Here is an 18158-nt window from a genome sequence, read left to right as displayed (position 1 = left end):
ACTAAAGAAAGATATCAGTCAAAAACCTGATCACCACAAATCGTAACAAAGACATAAGCGTTCATTTTATGTAAACTGAATGGTACTACATTGTATTTGGCATTTATTGGATTTATAGTCGCACCGAGGGTGCCCCTTCGTGCATTATTTCATCACGGGCGGGAACTGGATGAAGCCACCGATCTTCCGTTAGCATGCTTGATGACTTCCTCAACTAAAGAATTCAACGCCCCTAGTGAGGCTCGAACCTACATCAACTTAACAACTCAGCCACGGAGGCTTCCTTTACACTGAAAGGGATAAAGGTTAAAGGACTCAGGAAAGATAGCAACACTGATAAACTAATGTCTGCAAGTCTTGACAAACAAAGCGAGAATATAAACAAGATGAAGTATAAATCACTGATGAAAGATGGCACCAATACGATCTACAAAGTCCGTCCAAAGTCAACTATATATTTTCTGAGTGAGCTAAAACAGGTGAATTAAAAGCATTGAAGAAAGGTACCAATGGTATCAAACTAATCTCTTAAAACCGTAGCAAGGTAGATTACAACTTTAAAACACTCAGTAAAGATCAATACCAAACTAATCTCCATAAACCGTATAATGACAGAGTTCTATGGTAGTACACAAAGAAAAGAAATCAATTTTTCAGCGATTAAGAGATATTACAACAACATCACTGATCCCATAATACAGTAAAAATAAGATGTGTAAAAGTATAAAAATGAATAATATATAAAGGAAGAAAATGTAACAATAATATGAATTTTATCTCATGAATACAATTAAAAGATATCATTTTGTGTTTGTTGTAGTAAGTATTTAATATATATACAAAGTATTTGAAGATGTTATCTGTAAACGACATGCTTTTAAGTAATTGTCCAAATTCCAATTCCACAGAAGAGCTTTGATAACAAGTCTGGCAAAAACGTTATTATTGACAGTTGGTATTAAAATTCTTAGATGAATTAAAGACCTGCTCCAGTCCTACCTTTTAACCTTAAATTGTCACTGAAAAAGCATGAAAATCCTGACTATGAACAGTGACGCTAGTCAAAATGGAGTCTATTCCATAAAAAATTCTATACAAAATACCAGAGGTTTTGCGTGCTAAAGTGTGGCGCGTGGCCGTTAACTGTTACATATTGTAATTATTGGTTACATAAACACAATAGAATTTGAATAGGCGCGGAGCAGGGCTTTAAGCATTGTGTCAAATATAATATTAAACCGCGTTTCAATGTAACTGTCAATGTAAATGCTTGCAGAGAAGAAAAAAGGTACTGTGGGTCGATTATCAAACGGATCGGTTGTTGTAACAAAGCTCTTAGCATTCTGCAATGCTACATTTTTCCCATCTAACATTTGGATCCATCGTATAGCACCATAAGAAACCTGAAAGAATAAGCAAGCACGATGAATAGGTATCCCCCGCCGAGTTGGTTTGTGGTGAGGAAAGGCAAAGAAATATATCCAGCAAAGGATTTTGTTTTGGTGGGGGAGGGAGGGGGTGACCGGGTGTGGGTACATATTGATGGAAAATGAAACATGAAATAAAAACAATTGTTGGAGGTGCATGATCGGGATGGAGAGGGTAAATGGGTGAAGGAGCGAGGTGGGGCAAGGGTACAACTTTGCATTTTGATGAATATTCATGAAAGGTTTAAGGATTAAAAAAAGAAAATGAATTATTTAGTTTTATTAGTTGGGGAGGAGAGGGATTTGACCATGGCTGTGGGAGTGACGGGGTGCCGGTACACAACTTCACATGTTGATAATAAATGTTCATGGGGAAAAAATGAAAGAAGTTAAATGAATTCTACCAATTAGTTAGTTTGTTATTTACAAATATGTGGATTTTTAAACATTTAAACATTTAATAAATCTGACGTTACTAAAGAGATCCTTACGAAATTGTGTGTGCACTACCACATTATGATGATTTAAATTCATTTTAAGTTTCATAGTGCTGGGTTAAATATGTCACAAGTTATGAAGCAGAAATTCCTATATGTTGCCGTATTTACAGGGAATCGATCCTACCGATTTTTGTCAAGCGACTAATTCGGGATCGATCCCTCTACGGTAACATGCGATATATACCGAATGAGATATTCTATCTTCCGGCACGTGCACAGAGCGTCTAACTTCGGACCTTTTGGAAGAATACGCTTTTTCCTTGTGCGTAATAAGCGTCCACATAACTTGTCCGAACCGCAACGTCTTGCACGTAAGTACAAATATGGGCAGTATTGGTTTTTATTCCAAAAGCTACCTTTGATTCAAACGCATATATATGGGCAAGCTAATGGACTGTCCCGAATGAAGAATTGCCTTATTTCATATTAGTACTATATAGTTAACCCTAGAAACTACTAAGGGCCATAACTCTGGTGTTACTTTGGCAGTGTGACTGAAACTTGACGGACCGAATTTCCCTATAGTGATAAACATGTACTGAAGTTTTATTAAGGTATTCCAAACTAGATCCTAGATATGGCTCCGGACGGACGGACAACGCAAAAACTATAACCCTCCGCCATCGGCGGGGGATGACAATACAGACACAACCTTAGATATAAGGAAAACATAGTTATATAGATTACTAATGCGCATGCTAGAATATATTATCACTGTTAGAATATTTACGAAATCAAAAAAGCTGATGCTCTACTTGCAGAGTGTTCAAAGAGTAGATAAGGTTTAAACATACTTAATTTCTTTAAAAAGAAACATCTTAACATTTTCGTGTTAAGAATTTATTAACAATGAAGTTTGAAAAAAAATGTTCAAATCTCAATATCATTGTACAGCTTAAGAAATAAAGTACAATGCTACTGACCACTATAATCCGGATCCCTGCAATAATTTTGGGCTGCATGGACTGAACCATCATTTCCAAACTTATAATCCATATTATTGCTATGTTTATGAGGACTCTGTTCATCCCAACGTTGACATTCTCGGCCCGACTCACCGCGATGCCAGGTTCCTGTGTACTCATAAATGGTGTAAGGGTAACAGTCTAAACGAAAATGTAGATACTATTTGTTTATTATTGAAAACTTTGACCGTTTTACAGTACGACAGTTGCAAAACGTCCGCATGTGGTCACGTAAAACATATAAAATATAATTTATTGTAATCAAAAAGAACTGAGGGAAAAGGTCACATATGTTATGAATTATTATGAATTATTCAACAACAAAAAATGCTCTAATGGCCCGTCCGCTTAGTACAGTAGGGAAAGCACAGATATACTGAGTTCGATCCCCGGGCGAGGCGTATAATCTCAGTGTCGATTTGATAAAAGACATTGTGTTTGAAATCATTCTTCGTCCTTCAACTCTGATTCATAAGGAAAAACTGACAGTTACTTGCGGAGAACAGGTTTGTACTGGACAGGTATATAATTCAGGTAAAGTTCACTTCCCGCTGTTACATAACTGAAATACTGTTAAAAACGGCGTTAAACCAAAAACAAACTAACAAACAATATTCTAACGTAAATGATGAAATACATGTATTTAACGATCTAAATCTCCATGCCGCAAATATAGCAGTAGCTTGATCTGGGATGCTGTATTCGGCTCGAGTGGATTTGCCAGATTTGATCTCACGAGGCGCGCATGCGCCGAGGTTGTAATGACCCTTTTATTATATACCTCCATCTTTTTGTTTGTTTATTTGTAATCGAACGAAATCTGAAATGTTTGTTGACGTTAAAATGAAATGAGTGATGTTTTTGTGTGCGTTATTTATATAACTGTGTCTGCTCACTCATGCATATTAATGAAAGTAGTCCGGCAACATACAATACGGAAGGTACAATACGGGATTATGGAAGGTACAATGCATGAAGTTGTAAACACGAGTTATTAACCGTCAGGACTGATTCGATAATACTCAATATGAGGGATGAAGTTACGTGGAAGAAGAAGAGAAGGCGCTGTATGTTTTGTTGTGGCATTATGGGATGAATTGAAGTCGGACCGATTCCCGATTGAGGCAGTGTCATACTTGATATTATTACCAATATCTATCTTTTTTCATCCACTTATCATTTTCAGTGTCATGTATATTCATTCTTTACCAAACTTGGTTGAAATGAACATGTTGAAATATTTCACCCGCACTGTGGTGAGTGTGGTCTAGCAGGGTGAATGATTTCGCAGGACTGATATATTACAGGTAGATGTATCCTGGTCGTCTGTTAAAGTCTAGTATGGAATAGTGTGGTAGAATCTCACCTTTCTCCTGACAGCAGTCATCGCAACTCTCGCATCCTTCCGGCTTGTGACTGCTGGCGTTACAGACTCGAGATCGATATGGATTCATTTCACACATTTCCTTTTCTGTCTTACCACTTTCTCTGTCTTCGCTGGTCAGGATATAACAGTCATGTGTGTTATCTACAATATATTGTACTGGTATTAAAATCTCTACGTACCACTGCAAGTAGTGTACTAGTGAGTGTATCATATTGCTTTGAATAACTCCTTTGTTACACTAACGTTTTGATTCAAATTTTATAAGAAAAAAAAATGTTTGCTGAAACGTTACAAAAATGTCATTATTCGCATGCCTGTTCGCTTCATTAGAAGCACAATACGAAAATGAATGTAAAATGACACAACATTCGTAAAAATGACTTTCAGCTGATACATTGATCCAAGAAGAGTATATTCTTCATCAAAATGATTTCAGTGTAATCTTTATTGTCTATTAAAATGTTATAGTGAAAGCAGCACTCACTCGTGCTTATAAACTGTTACAACGAATTTGTGGAGGAGAGACCTTTTCTTATGGCCACTTTCGTAATTAGTATCGAAAATTACCAAACAGAAACAAATTGCGAAGCAGATAAACATTTGTTTTCACGCGTGAATGATTTCATAATTAAATGCTGAAATCATAAATAGCAGTTTTGTACTTATTTTTATAATATTGTGTTTTTATTTTCCCAATAATTGTTGCCGATTCATTGTAGTTCCGTTCTTCCTATCAATCGGCATGCCTATAGACATTTCTATTGTACCTAGTTTGACCACACTACCTTGAACTACGATGGAATGTTTAATTACGTTTCAGAATTTTTGGTTTTACGGCTTTAAAAAAATAAGTAACCTAAGCAATGTGCCTTGATTCTGTTCTAGAACAAACCTAGGGTGGTGTATGTGGTGCACTTTGATTGCGGGCTCGTCTATGTATATGCAACGTAGCAAGGCGAAGCCCATTTACTCAGCAAAGAGTATATAACTTGCCGTATTACTTACAAGACTTGATGACCTAAGTTTAAAATGTCGCAAAGATTTGTTTATGTCTGTCGACATATTATTAGTGTAAAAACTTTTCAGAATACACGTCTGTAATATTTTATACACACGACATGTTAATTATTCTTTTTGCCATGTTAGAACTCATTGAGCAGAGTTGGAGAAATATCTATGAATACAGCCCACGGGAACGTTTTTCACAAGGAAAAGTATTTACGAGGGAAGTTTCGAAATGGCTTTACATTGTTTTTATATTTATTCGTCGCAAAACAGTTTCACGAATTATATTAGATATTATGCCATTTAAAATAATGTTGTTTTTTTATCACGAAAACCTAAAATCTGTTCCAAATGTATCTAAATTCAGAGGCGTACAGGTCTGTTTCGCTAAAACTTTTTTCCAAAAGTTACATTAAATTAATGACTTCTTATTATTAGGTTAGGCCGTAAAACACAACGCTACTATAACGATTTTTCAACAAGTTATTCATATGGAAGCTATATTTTTCTCAGATAGTTTTAAGCATACTATAGTATGTTATTTTTACTTACTATTTCTCGGTGGCTCGTCACACCACGGTATGCCACAAGCCTCCCAACGGGTGTTCGGGTCCGTTGTGTAGCACCAGGTAAAGCCTGTAATATTGTACACGAAATTATGTACGAAATTGTGTACGGAATTATCATGTGAAAATAAAGAGGTATGAGGTAAGCGTAATGTCTAAAATAAAAGTGTTGGGTGTCATTTTAGGGGCTTCGTAAGTAATCTTTTTTAATTTTACAATTTACTAAACAAGAAGTCGCTTAACGGTTACGAAGTTTATTTACTACTTTTATATTACTTCATTAGACAAATTTGTTTGTGTAGTTAGTGGCATTTCAAATATAGAAAGAACAGAAATATATTGACCCCCCCCCCCCCCCCCCCCCCCCCAAGACAGCCCATGAGAATGAAACATTTCCAAACTTGGAATGGTATTGTCCATGTCATAACATATCTTCTCGAATTTTCTTATCATACGTTATACATATATGTCCAAACATGACTTCTCAATTAATCTTCTTTACATACACGAAGAGGGTTATCCCGATCCCAACTGCATAGCTTGGAATAATTCGCAACATCTCAACGTATCTTTCCATTTTTTAAATTTTTTGTTTGTTTATTTTTAAACCGTTATTGATTTTAACAGGTTTCTAATGGTCAGATTTTTCATAATTATAAGGATTTATTATATACGCATAATTACTGAGAACGACGTCTGTAGTTAGAATTTGTACGATAAGGCAAAAGCCTTCCAATTTCTTATGATTCAATGAGTACATCTACTGAAGAAAAATCAGCCACAAACAGCAATCTCGGCATCACCCTTTGAAGATAACAAGATAACTAGCCGCACATTGTTGAAATACGCACCCTCATTTCCGGGATCTCTACAGTAATTCTTTGCTTTACACAATGACCCTTCCGGGAACTGTTCATCTTTGTATTTGTGGTCATGTGGTACCTGTTTATCCCAGCGTTGACATGTCAGCCCAGACGGAGTTGTATTTTTAGTACCAGCATAATATTGTGCCTCGCCGAGGTTGAAACAGTCTGAAAGTTCAGACATACATGTATATCAGTTATCAATGCAAATATCAGCGTATATTTCTCGATACATACGCATCTATTACTTCTTAAAGATAAAAATCCTCCTCTAACACAGAATACAACTGAAAATACCGCCCGTAAAATTAACGTTTCGATGCGATGTTTTACGTTAAATTGTCGGGCACCCGCTTCTATTTGAAAAACTTGTTTAAATGTACAAGGTCATATAAATATCACACGGTGATTGAAAATGCATACTCATGCTTAAACTCCAGTAAAACTAAAATGTAAATATTTTCCATATTGACGTAGGCCTACAAATTTCATATCGGTTGTGTTATATCATTTATGATTTGATATAAGTTTGTGGCACGGTGATATTTATATCTTTTCTCAGGCGAAAGAACATATATTAGTAATAAATTTTGATGATGTGGCAGTTGATTCTAATACGTCCAGGAGTGTTCATAAAATTATTTTGGGGTTATATTGTAAAGTAATTATTAGTTACCTGTATTGGAAAATAAACAGTGTCGACGGTATTGAGGTCAACATTATTAAAGTTTGTTAATATATCATTTACTGTATTTATAACAAGAGTATAACTTGTTGATCGTAAAATAGTATTTGAGGTTTGCACTCGATCTGGCTTACGACTCTTAGTCGCAACAAAACAAAGAGCATAGCATTTCATGACGAATGGCGGGATTAGAACCTGGGTTGCTCGGGCGCTAGTCCAATGCTCTATCTACTAAGCCAAAGAGTCGACTCACTGACCAACTTGTCAGAGATGGGCTGGTAAACTTACGTCTATGCGTGCGTAAGAGACCGTAACACTTCCCCTCTTTAAATATGTCATCAATTTTGATGACATGTAAGCCCTTTTGGCATAGAAAGTGCCAATTTCTGCACGAGAAAAAGTCCGTTTCTCGGACGAGTTTCCATCTTACGACGTTTTGGCGTAATAAATCAAATTGCATAGCATGATTTTATGACGAAAAACAACTAAGCAAAAGAGTCAGCTCCCTGACGCTGTTGTCAAGAGATTGGCTTTAAACGTGCAGGCTACGCGTAAGCGACTGTAAAACATGCTTGTATTGATTTTCGAGTCGGGAGTTTTATTTCGCTTTTTTATGATAGGTTAGAAACAAAAGGCTCATGTTCTAATGTTCATTAAAAGACCTAACTTCAGTTTTAGAGAAAAAAATAATTTTTAGCCAAAAATCTAGAATTCGATGTCTTTAAAGCAAAGAAAAATACCGTTCTTTTCCTTCTACTTCTACACAAGTATCCTTTTCATGATGTTTGATGCTATAATTTGCTTGAACAAAAATAAGAAATGCGCATAACAAACAACCTTTTCCAAGAAAATTATATCTCACCTTCCTCTCCTAAAGCACATATATTCATAAAACCTAAAAGCACAAATACTATTATCATGGTAACACTGAATTTCACCATAGTGATGTCCTTGTGTTAGCTCCACACTTAATGGAACAGTCAGAAACTGAATCTAATGATACTGAAATAAGAAGGCCATAATGACCCTAGATCACTCTCCTGAGTTTCATAGCTTGCAGCTTGCTTGGTCGACTTTGGTAGAAGGTCATGCAGAGAGAACGAGTTAAATTTTATGGCGAATCGACACGAAAGAGTCGGTCATATATCAATGAAAAAGTTATATTTAGAATGCATTGAAGTAAAAAACAAATATGTAGTGCTAAAATATCAATTATACACATATAGAAATCGCTGTAGATGTGAATAAAAATAACTCATGTTCATATTTTATGATAGGTACCTGTATGTTATAAAAAGGATAAAATGTTGTCGATTGAAACTTTTTCAATTACATATATGTGCTGCGCTGTGAAGTGACCTCGACAGCTCCTTCCCTGCGAACATATCTGTTCCATTGGTGCTATTCACTTAAAAAAGGTTTTATATCATTAAGTTTGTTGAACGAAGCATTGTTTCTGTACGATTACCATTAAGATAAAGTATATGTATTAACACTTTAGAATATGGTAATTTCAAATTAGATAGTGGTAATGAAAGGGATTTCTTTGCTGTGGTATCAGCATACTAGTTTCCATTAATACCAATATGATAGATAGACCATTTGAAAGAACCCTGAGAAGAATATTTTGAATGAAAAGATGTTCCATTTTTATGTTATGAATCGACTGTAAAACGGTCGGTAAAGATGATAAACTTGTCTTTACTGTATTTCAATATAAAGTAGTTGCACTATTTGACAAACGTGATTTTGATCGATGGGGGTGGATGACGGTAGCAAAGACTATCTTAAAATCGTCATTGGGTCCTTCTGTAAAATAAGGAAATAATCTTTGTAAGTCTATATGATTGCATTATATTTGGAATATTACAAATATTTCAGGGTTCGTTTCAGACTTTTTAAGGGTTGTTTTCACATGGTGGTGTATCTGGAATAGAATGTTTTGTTTTTATCATCGAACTCGAAGTAAGTTTTAGTCACTATAGAAGATTTGATGCGAAAATCAAACGGCTTGTTTTCTTTCTTTCCTCTGTGATATTACCTCGTTTCCACTTGATAAATTTGGGTTGGTAATGACATTGTGTGTTTGTGGGGATTGTATGTTGGAGAGCGGGGTGGGGAGAAGAACAAGGAACCTTCTTGTAAAGTTTGGTTTAAAACTGGCTTTATGGTTCAATAAAGAAATTGTGGGCGGACGACGGATATTCAACGAATCATAGAGCTAACTATGAGCACTTCGTGCTCGGGTGAGCTAAAACATTTCATGCATTTAAACGAATAGAATTATACATGTCGACAAATTACCCTTTAATTGTGTACAAATTATGCGCTTGTTCTATCTAATTTGGTGGAAATACTTACAATTAATCTGTAAAACGTTTTTGTGAAATGTCAGCTTACGGATAATTGGTTTCTATGCTTATTATGTCAATATAGTTATTATTTATATATTTCTACGCAGCCGATAGATCTGTTCATAGATTAAAGTTCTCTGTAGTCGGGTTATAACAATATATAACAATATATCTTTAAAGCATCATTAAAGAAAATGCACAGTAGCCCTGATGCCGAAAGGTTGTTATTGAAATTTATTAGTAAATCTGTTTTCTTCATAACCCCGTCTTATTTTACAAACTATATACACATCATATGTTGAAATATCTAAATCACATTAAAAAGTAAACTTGCCTAATGGTTGTATCTCAGAAAGACACTTTAAGTTACTGCAACTTGGTTTTAACTCGGTATACGTCTATCTTGCAGTGTTAGTATCTAATTTCACTTTGAAGTTTCTGTGCAATATAGTAGTAGCTCATTTAAAATGTACTGCATTTCATCATTAAAAAGAAAAATGAAGGTGACCCTTTGGGTTTTGATCAAGTATAAAAATGGTATAATATTACCATATGTTTTATTAAAAAATATTATTCACGTAGTTATCAACTTGAAGGGGTTAAAATTTATTAAGTGAGTTATTCTTTAGTTTTTTAAGCACATATTTCTCGTAGAAAATTCCAATGTTAACTACTTACCACTAAATAATAAAAGTAAAGTAAATTTCATAAACAAGGGAAGGTAATAGTATCGATTTTTATCCAATTCTTCAGTATGTATTTCAAATACCAGTGTTATCAATGTTGAAAGAAGTTTACCCATTAAAAATATTGCACCATAGAAGTAAGATTTTTTCTGGAAAAAAACAACTAATTTCATAGGCTCACAATGCCTATATGCATTAAATGATGTAAAACTTTGTACCTTAAAGGCTGTCGATTCATGTATATTGTAAAATATTCGATTACAAAATACCTTAACAGCTTCCGATGCCTACATAATGTAAAATATTCAAATACCTCGGACCTTAAAGGTTCTTGACGCTTATGTACTGCATAATACCAATATTCTAATACCTTAGATTTTAAAGGTTTACAAATCCTACATGAAGTAAATAATGAAAAACCTCTGACCTAAAAGGCTCCCGCTACCTTTTTACAGTACAAAATTCAGATACCTAAACTACCTTGGACCTTAAATGCACTTGATGCCTGTATACAGCAAATTATTCAAATACTTTGAAACTTAAATTCACTCGTTGCCTAAGTATATAAAGTAAAATATTCGTATTGGACCTTAAAGGCACTTGAAGCCTGCATAGAGCAAAATATTCATATATCTTGGACCTTAAATTCACTCGTTGCCAAGGTATACAAAGTAAAATATTTGTAAACTTAAAATACATTTGACCTTAAAGGCACTTGAACCCTATAAACAGCAAATTTTTCATATCCCTTGGATCATCAATTCACTCGTTGCCTAAGTATATAAAGTAAAATAGTCGTATACCTCAAACCTTTCGTTCCTTTACGGCTCTTTTAACAGAAAATATTAGAAGAAATAAATAAAGTGAAGAATTAACTCCAGAAATATACTTTTTACTTCAAAATATACATGTTTCGTCCATTGGACTTCATCAGAATATAATAACAAAACAGTATGACGTCACAGGAAAGTACGACGTCAATGACGACGTCAAAATGACGTTACCCATTTTGGCGTAATGTTCACATATAGTATAGGATCAAAAATAGATACTTATACCCTGCAAAAATTGCAAAGCAAAAATAATATTAATACAGACAAGGAAAACTAACTAATATGCAAGAAAACAGGCAAGGAAAACTAACTAATATGCAAAAATACATTAGGAAGAATCTGTGTGATAAAATGAAAGACTAAAATAATATTTTAGCATTCATGCCATGAGGCCAGGCTGTATTCAATGTATGAATCCAACGAGTCTCTTTTAAGAGCCTAAACCAGAAAATATTCAAATTAGAGGGCATTTACAGACATTTTGTGCTTATGCACAGTAAGTCACAGTAAAGCAAATACCCAATACACGAAGGCTCTCATTGTCTTTATACAAAATTCAATATTCAAATGTTTGGAACCTGAAGGCTCTCGACATTTATATACAAAAATAATACATTCAAATATCCTCGATCTTAAAATATTCAAATGCTTTGGACCTTTAAGTACGGAAGAGCATTAGTACCAGATGTATTTTATTTATTATCTCGAAATATCGAGTTAGTAAATTGGACCTCGCGATTTCCGGTCAAAACAAAATGTCGGCAAAAAATTTTCGGGGGCAAAGAAAATGTTTAGAATGTAAGTTTTCGGGCAGTTAAAACCTAATCTTCTAGTAAATATTGGACACAGAGGTAACCGAATGAAGTATGTTACATATAATATATACAATGAATGAGGAAAGATAAGTCATATACCTACATTTAACTTTTACCTGGCACACCTGTGACTTTTTACCTTTAATATACCTGGGCCTGAGGTTTACCTGATAAATGGGAAATCGAAAGAGAAATCGAAATAAATCCTCACCAAGTCAAATATCTGTAAGTAAGAAGCATAAGCCTATACGATTTCCTAAAGCTAATACTAGTAACAATATTTCTTAGAGTGAAGGAGAAAATACTGGTTATTTCGAAGCATTAGAGTCGGAAGGAGAGCTAAAAAGAGTCCACTATCCACTTTAGAAAACACGTTAGAAAACAATGACCAAGTTTCGTCAGACCGATTTGAGGAAACTGAGCTCGCAGTTAGGCCCTCTGTTGATAAAAGATCTGAAAACTCTGTTGCGAGATGACAATTTATCTGAGCTAAAGGGAGAAATTAGTGCTGTTGTTAAAAAAAAGACTCAGAATCTCCAAGATGAAATCATTTCCCTAAAAGCACAAGTATCTTACCTTAAATCTGACCTGCAATCGGCTAAAATGGAGCAGGATTAACTAACTCAATCAAGACGTGTAACAGCTTTTAAAAAATGGTGAGTTTTTAAAGGCGCTGAACTGTCCAGAAGTGTGACCCCTTCATGCAGTCCCTTTCCGGACTTCAGTATATATATATCAGTAAATTGACAATGGTTTTGTAGAATAATATTAATGTTTTATACACTGTTAAATTTTCATGTAAAACAAAGCTTTCTTTCTATGATTTGATGACGTTCGAACTTTTTCTCCGAAACATGGACCTATACCTTAAGGTGATGTCACTTTTTGAATTTCCGGTGAATAACAAAAAACCAAAGAATATTCAGTTCTTTCCAAAAACTGTTATATTATGATTCAACCAAATAGTTTCCATTGTCTACCAGAACAATTCTTATATCTTAATAATGAGATTTGATACCTTTATAACAGACAGTAAACTAAAACAATAGACATTCATATGTGACGTCGGTGAGCTCAACACAGCAATTTCAAGCACAAATATTAATGTGGAATGTAAAGTAAGTTACACACTACAATATCCGTCCAAGATACTTTCAAAAACAATGCATTTGCAGAATAGAGAGATAAAAGTAATTTTGACAGCTCGTGAAAACTAATGACAAATTTTGACAGGTATATGATGACTCATGACCTAATTAATTTTTTTCTGTTATTTCTAACTTCCAGTTTGATTTTCATAAAATGGGTATTCTTTATTGTAGATTACAACTCGTACATTAAAACAATAAAAGAATATATTGTTACCTCACTGTCGTTTTGTCTATCCATCTCTCGTACGAATTCCTATTGTTTCAGTCATTTGTCAGTAATAACAGCAACTCACAGTGTTGCAATCATACAAAACACATCCCTTATTTTCACATAGATATTGAGGATTTATCTAATGAGCACATGTATTGGAAACACAATTTCAATACCGACTGTGTATTGTAATAATGCTAAAGTATCTCAGCCGTGACATCTCCTTAATATATAGAGAGTGAGCTGGATATTGACATTGCTATATTTATTAATCACTGACAGTGATATAAGAACGAAACTAATACATCCCATTTTATAAAGGGGAGACAATACTCTCGAAATTGAAAAACAAAGCTTGTAGGATTTATTCATCTTTCCGTGTATTACCGTAAGTATTAATTTCTGTTTAGTCTTTTGTCCGATTATCAGTACATGTGTTTGTATATTAAGTATCAAATAAATAGATGTATAGTCGCTATTTTAACTGTTATTTGTATATTTGTATACTTGTTGTACTCTTGTTTTTGATGGACATTTGTTTTGTTTTTTCCGAGATGTATTTGTAGGGATAATACACGTTTTCTTTTGTGTTTCGGTCTCGGTCACAAACAATCCCGCGGGCTTCTGCAGACGTTGATACACAAAACAAACGTGTATTGTCGCTAATCTTTCCTAAAAATATATTTCACGACGATTTATGTATTGTTTTCATATGTGATGACTTGACGATTCGGTACATTTTTTATTTACCATTCCTGTTGTTCATGGAAACGGTAAACATGTTTTAAATATCCGTATTCAGGGCCCAGAAATAAACAACACTATCAAAGCACATCCTAAGGTTTTTAAGCGATTTTTTATCTCTCATTATTACAAACATAAAATTACCAATAACTGTTCATATCATTTCACAATTTGGTGGACTCGATCACAATTTCAAGAATAATAACTTTACATTCGAGTTATATTGAGTACGGGCACGCAGTTGGAGTACGGATAAGTACGAACGTAGTGTCAAGTTTCCAAGCTGTTTATATAAATTCTTCGAGAAAATGGATAAAATCATTCTAACTGATACTTACCAAAATCATAAATATGATACCTAAAAACAAAGAATCGCACAGGTAAACACGCGATTCTTTAACATTCACGGTTGTCTACAAAACTGAATTGACGCAGAGTTCTAAAAGGGGAGTAAACAAGGGAAGAAACGAGTACGAACAATGTTGGGGGCAGCGCATTTGGCGTAAGTTACTGATACAGTAAAACATTCTATGGTTTAGACTGCATCTTTAATGCTTCAAGAAGAGGTTTTTATGAAAGAAAAAAGACGCAGATACCAGATGTCAATCTGCGCAGAATTACATATACGTCCCTGGGAAAGCATTTCAAAAATAAAAATCGGGTATTAACAGCACGTGAATTGCCTTGTTTGCACACGATTTTTCTCCCGTTAATACATGGGCGGATCCAGTGAAAAATGTAGTTTTTATGCAAGAATATCTGTTTATTCATATGCATCTCTCTCTATATATATAGCATTGCCTGTCTGTCTGCCTGTCTGTCTGTCTGATTGTCTGTATATATCTATATATTTGAGTGTGTATGTTTTGATCTTCATTATCTTCAAAGATGATTTTTTCGCAATGATTGAATGAGTTAATTGTAAATCGCCTGCAGCTTATCTTATTTTATAATTATTTCATAGTTTAAACAGTGTTTTGTGTATGTGTGTGTGTGTTTGTTTTTTGTTTTTTTTTTTGTTTTTTATAGAAAATTCTTCTACTAAGATATAGAATGTAATAGAATTGATGTCATAATTGATTAGCTTCAAACTCATTAAAGTTGGGCTATAAAAATACTATCGATGTGCGACTTTGTTTCTAAGTCTTGTCTTATACAACAAGTACTTGTCGGAATTTGTAAAGTTACTCGCTTAATTACCCATTTTAATATTACTCGTTTATAAATGCAGCCTATTTTAGTACAGTGAACTACTACTTTTTCTTTTGCACCGTTTTATCAGTATTTAGTAGCGCGCGCCTAGATAAAGTTGATGTCCATTCGTGGTATATTGACATGTTTAGTTTGCGTATTGTCTTTTAATTGCCAGGTTATTACTTATGTTGTCAGGAGATATAGAGGAAAATCCTGGACCGGACATTACCGATGCATGCTTGTCTATATTTCATCAAAACATAAGAAGTATAAGAAATAAATTTGATTATATCAAGGATAATTTTCTTGATAACAATATACCCTGTTTTACAGAAAGTAAATTATATACTGATATTCAAGATGAGTCACTGCGCCTTGACGGTTTTGACAAAATGTATAGGAAAGACAATATCGCAAATACTGGTGGTCTTATCATTTATGTTTTGACAAAGATTCATTCAGAAAGATTATATGATCTAGAAAATATTTTACCGGAATCAATTTGGCTTAAAATAAAAGACGAAACAAAGACTTATTTAATATGTAATCTTTACCGACCTCCACATTCAGCTGTTGAAATTTGGGATCGCATCAGTATCTGTTTTGATAGGGCGGTAGAAATATGTAATAATATAGTCTTAAAAATATCTTAATGTTAAATAATATAAGAAGTGTAATAACCGAACCTACAAGAATAAGTTACCATTCACGAACGTTACTAGATTCTATCGGAATTTCGTCGTCATTCCAGTGTTTACATTCAGGCATATATGATACCGATAAGACAATAAGTGATCATTTTGGAACATTTACATATATCAAATTTAGACTCAATCAAACCGAGTCTGCAATTTTCACTGTTTGCCTTGTTCTCGGTGCTTCCGAGGGATCTACTTTCCAGATTTTATTTACTTCACAACAGCGGGTGTTAAGTGCTGTGTGGCGGTCGTAAAAAGTCGCCCCGACTTCATCTCAGTGTTGTTATATTTTCTGGTCCTTCGGGATCATTGATTTCAAGTCATTTAGATTTGAAGATTGAGTACTGCTTAAGCCGGTGCTAGGGGGCGTGGGCAGTGTTGCATTTTCCATTACTGCTCATGAACAGACTCAATCAAACCGAGTCTGCAATTTTCACTGTTTGCCTTGTTCTCGGTGCTTCCGAGGGATCTACTTTCCAGATTTTATTTACTTCACAACAGCGGGTGTTAAGTGCTGTGTGGCGGCCGTAAAAGGTCGCCCCGACTTCATCTCAGTGTTGTTATATTTTCTGGTCCTTCGGGATCATTGATTTCAAGTCATTTAGATTTGAAGTTTGAGTACTGCTTAAGCCGGTGCTAGGGGGCGTGGGCAGTATTGCATTTTCCATTACTGCTCATGAACAGACTCAATCAAACCGAGTCTGCAATTTTCACTGTTTGCCTTGTTCTCGGTGCTTCCGAGGGATCTACTTTCCAGATTTTATTCTACCTTCAAACGACGAATATAGAATTATAAAAAAGCAAATTTCGAATTATTGAATTACAAAACTAGTAAAACTGACTGGTCAAAACTGACTGGTCATTTTTAGAATCAACAAATATTAGTGAATCAACTACAAAATTCACGGATACCCTTTTAGATTTAGCTAAGTCATGTATACCAACTACTATGGCTACAATTCGACCGCGAGATAGGCCTTGATACAATTCAAAAATAAGGAAAGTTTCAAAAAAGCGCAAAAGACAAAAACGTAAAGCTACCATCACAGGGATACTTAATGACTGGAACGAATATAAAACTCTTAGAAACAAGGTAATAACATGATAAAATATACAAAAGAAGTATTCTTTAATGATATAGAATTTACATTAAGTGACATGAATTCCTCGTCCCGCGAGAATACTGGAAATTGGTTAAATTATTAGTCGAAGAAAATTCTTCAAGTTGCAAATGCCTACCTCCATTACGGAAACAAAACAATTCTCTTGCATTCACAGATAAGGATAAGGCCGACAAATTAAATGACTTTTTTATACATATTTCTACTATTGACGACTCAGAAGCTACATTACCACCACTGACAAGTAAAACAAATAAAGTAGTAAATAATATAAAAGTTACTGAACAAAATTTAGTTGATGTTCTTTCCAGTCTTGTTAAACAAAGCAAGTGGGCCTGATACAATAAGCCATCGGATGTTAAAGGAAACGCGTTTAACTATTTGCAAACCATTGACAGTTTTATTAAACAGATCTTTATAATTGCATATGTATCCTGGAAGTTGGACACTTTAACGTTATGCCATTATTTAAAAAGGAAGATAAAACTACTCCTTCCAACTACAGACCTGTGTCACTCATTAGCTGTCTTGGAAAGGTAATGGAACGCATTATATTCAAATACTTATATAACTATTGTCATGAAAATAAATTTATATTTAAAAATCAGTCAGGATTTATCCCGGGCCATTCGACAGTTTATCAGTTAATCGATATTTATAATAAAATTTGTAAAGCTTTTGAGGACAGAAAAGCCACATGTATAGTTTTTTTTTTTTTGCGATATAAGTAAAGCTTTTGATCGTGTTTGGCATAAGGGTCTTATTTACAAACTAAAACAATATGGTGTGTCTGTCAATATCATAAATTGGATTTCTAGTTATTTAGATAGTAGGAAGCAAAACGTTTTCGTGGGATCAGAATTTTCTGATGGAAGAGTTATTAATACCGGCGTGCCCAAGGGCTCAATGCTCGGGCCTCTGTTTTTTAAGATATACGTTAATGATATTGCTGA

The 18158-nt window shown here is 34.3% G+C and overlaps 1 protein-coding gene across 1 annotated transcript; it reads right to left on the bottom strand.

The window, feature by feature from the left end:
- Positions 1-339: 339 nt before the first annotated feature.
- LOC123537856 (plasminogen-like) lies at positions 340-8418 on the bottom strand. The gene is made up of 6 exons (XM_045321730.2): positions 8261-8418; positions 6702-6881; positions 5837-5920; positions 4259-4420; positions 2851-3033; positions 340-1403 (listed from the first exon to the last, which is right to left on the bottom strand). The coding sequence occupies exons 1-6, from the start codon at positions 8337-8339 to the stop codon at positions 1336-1338; spliced, it is 756 nt and encodes a 251-aa protein (XP_045177665.2). The 5' UTR covers positions 8340-8418; the 3' UTR covers positions 340-1335.
- Positions 8419-18158: the final 9740 nt, after the last annotated feature.

This window comes from Mercenaria mercenaria, chromosome 18 (genome assembly GCF_021730395.1).
Source record: "Mercenaria mercenaria strain notata chromosome 18, MADL_Memer_1, whole genome shotgun sequence".
Lineage (NCBI taxonomy): Eukaryota > Metazoa > Mollusca > Bivalvia > Venerida > Veneridae > Mercenaria > Mercenaria mercenaria.
This window is presented reverse-complemented; position numbering and strand designations above follow the sequence as displayed.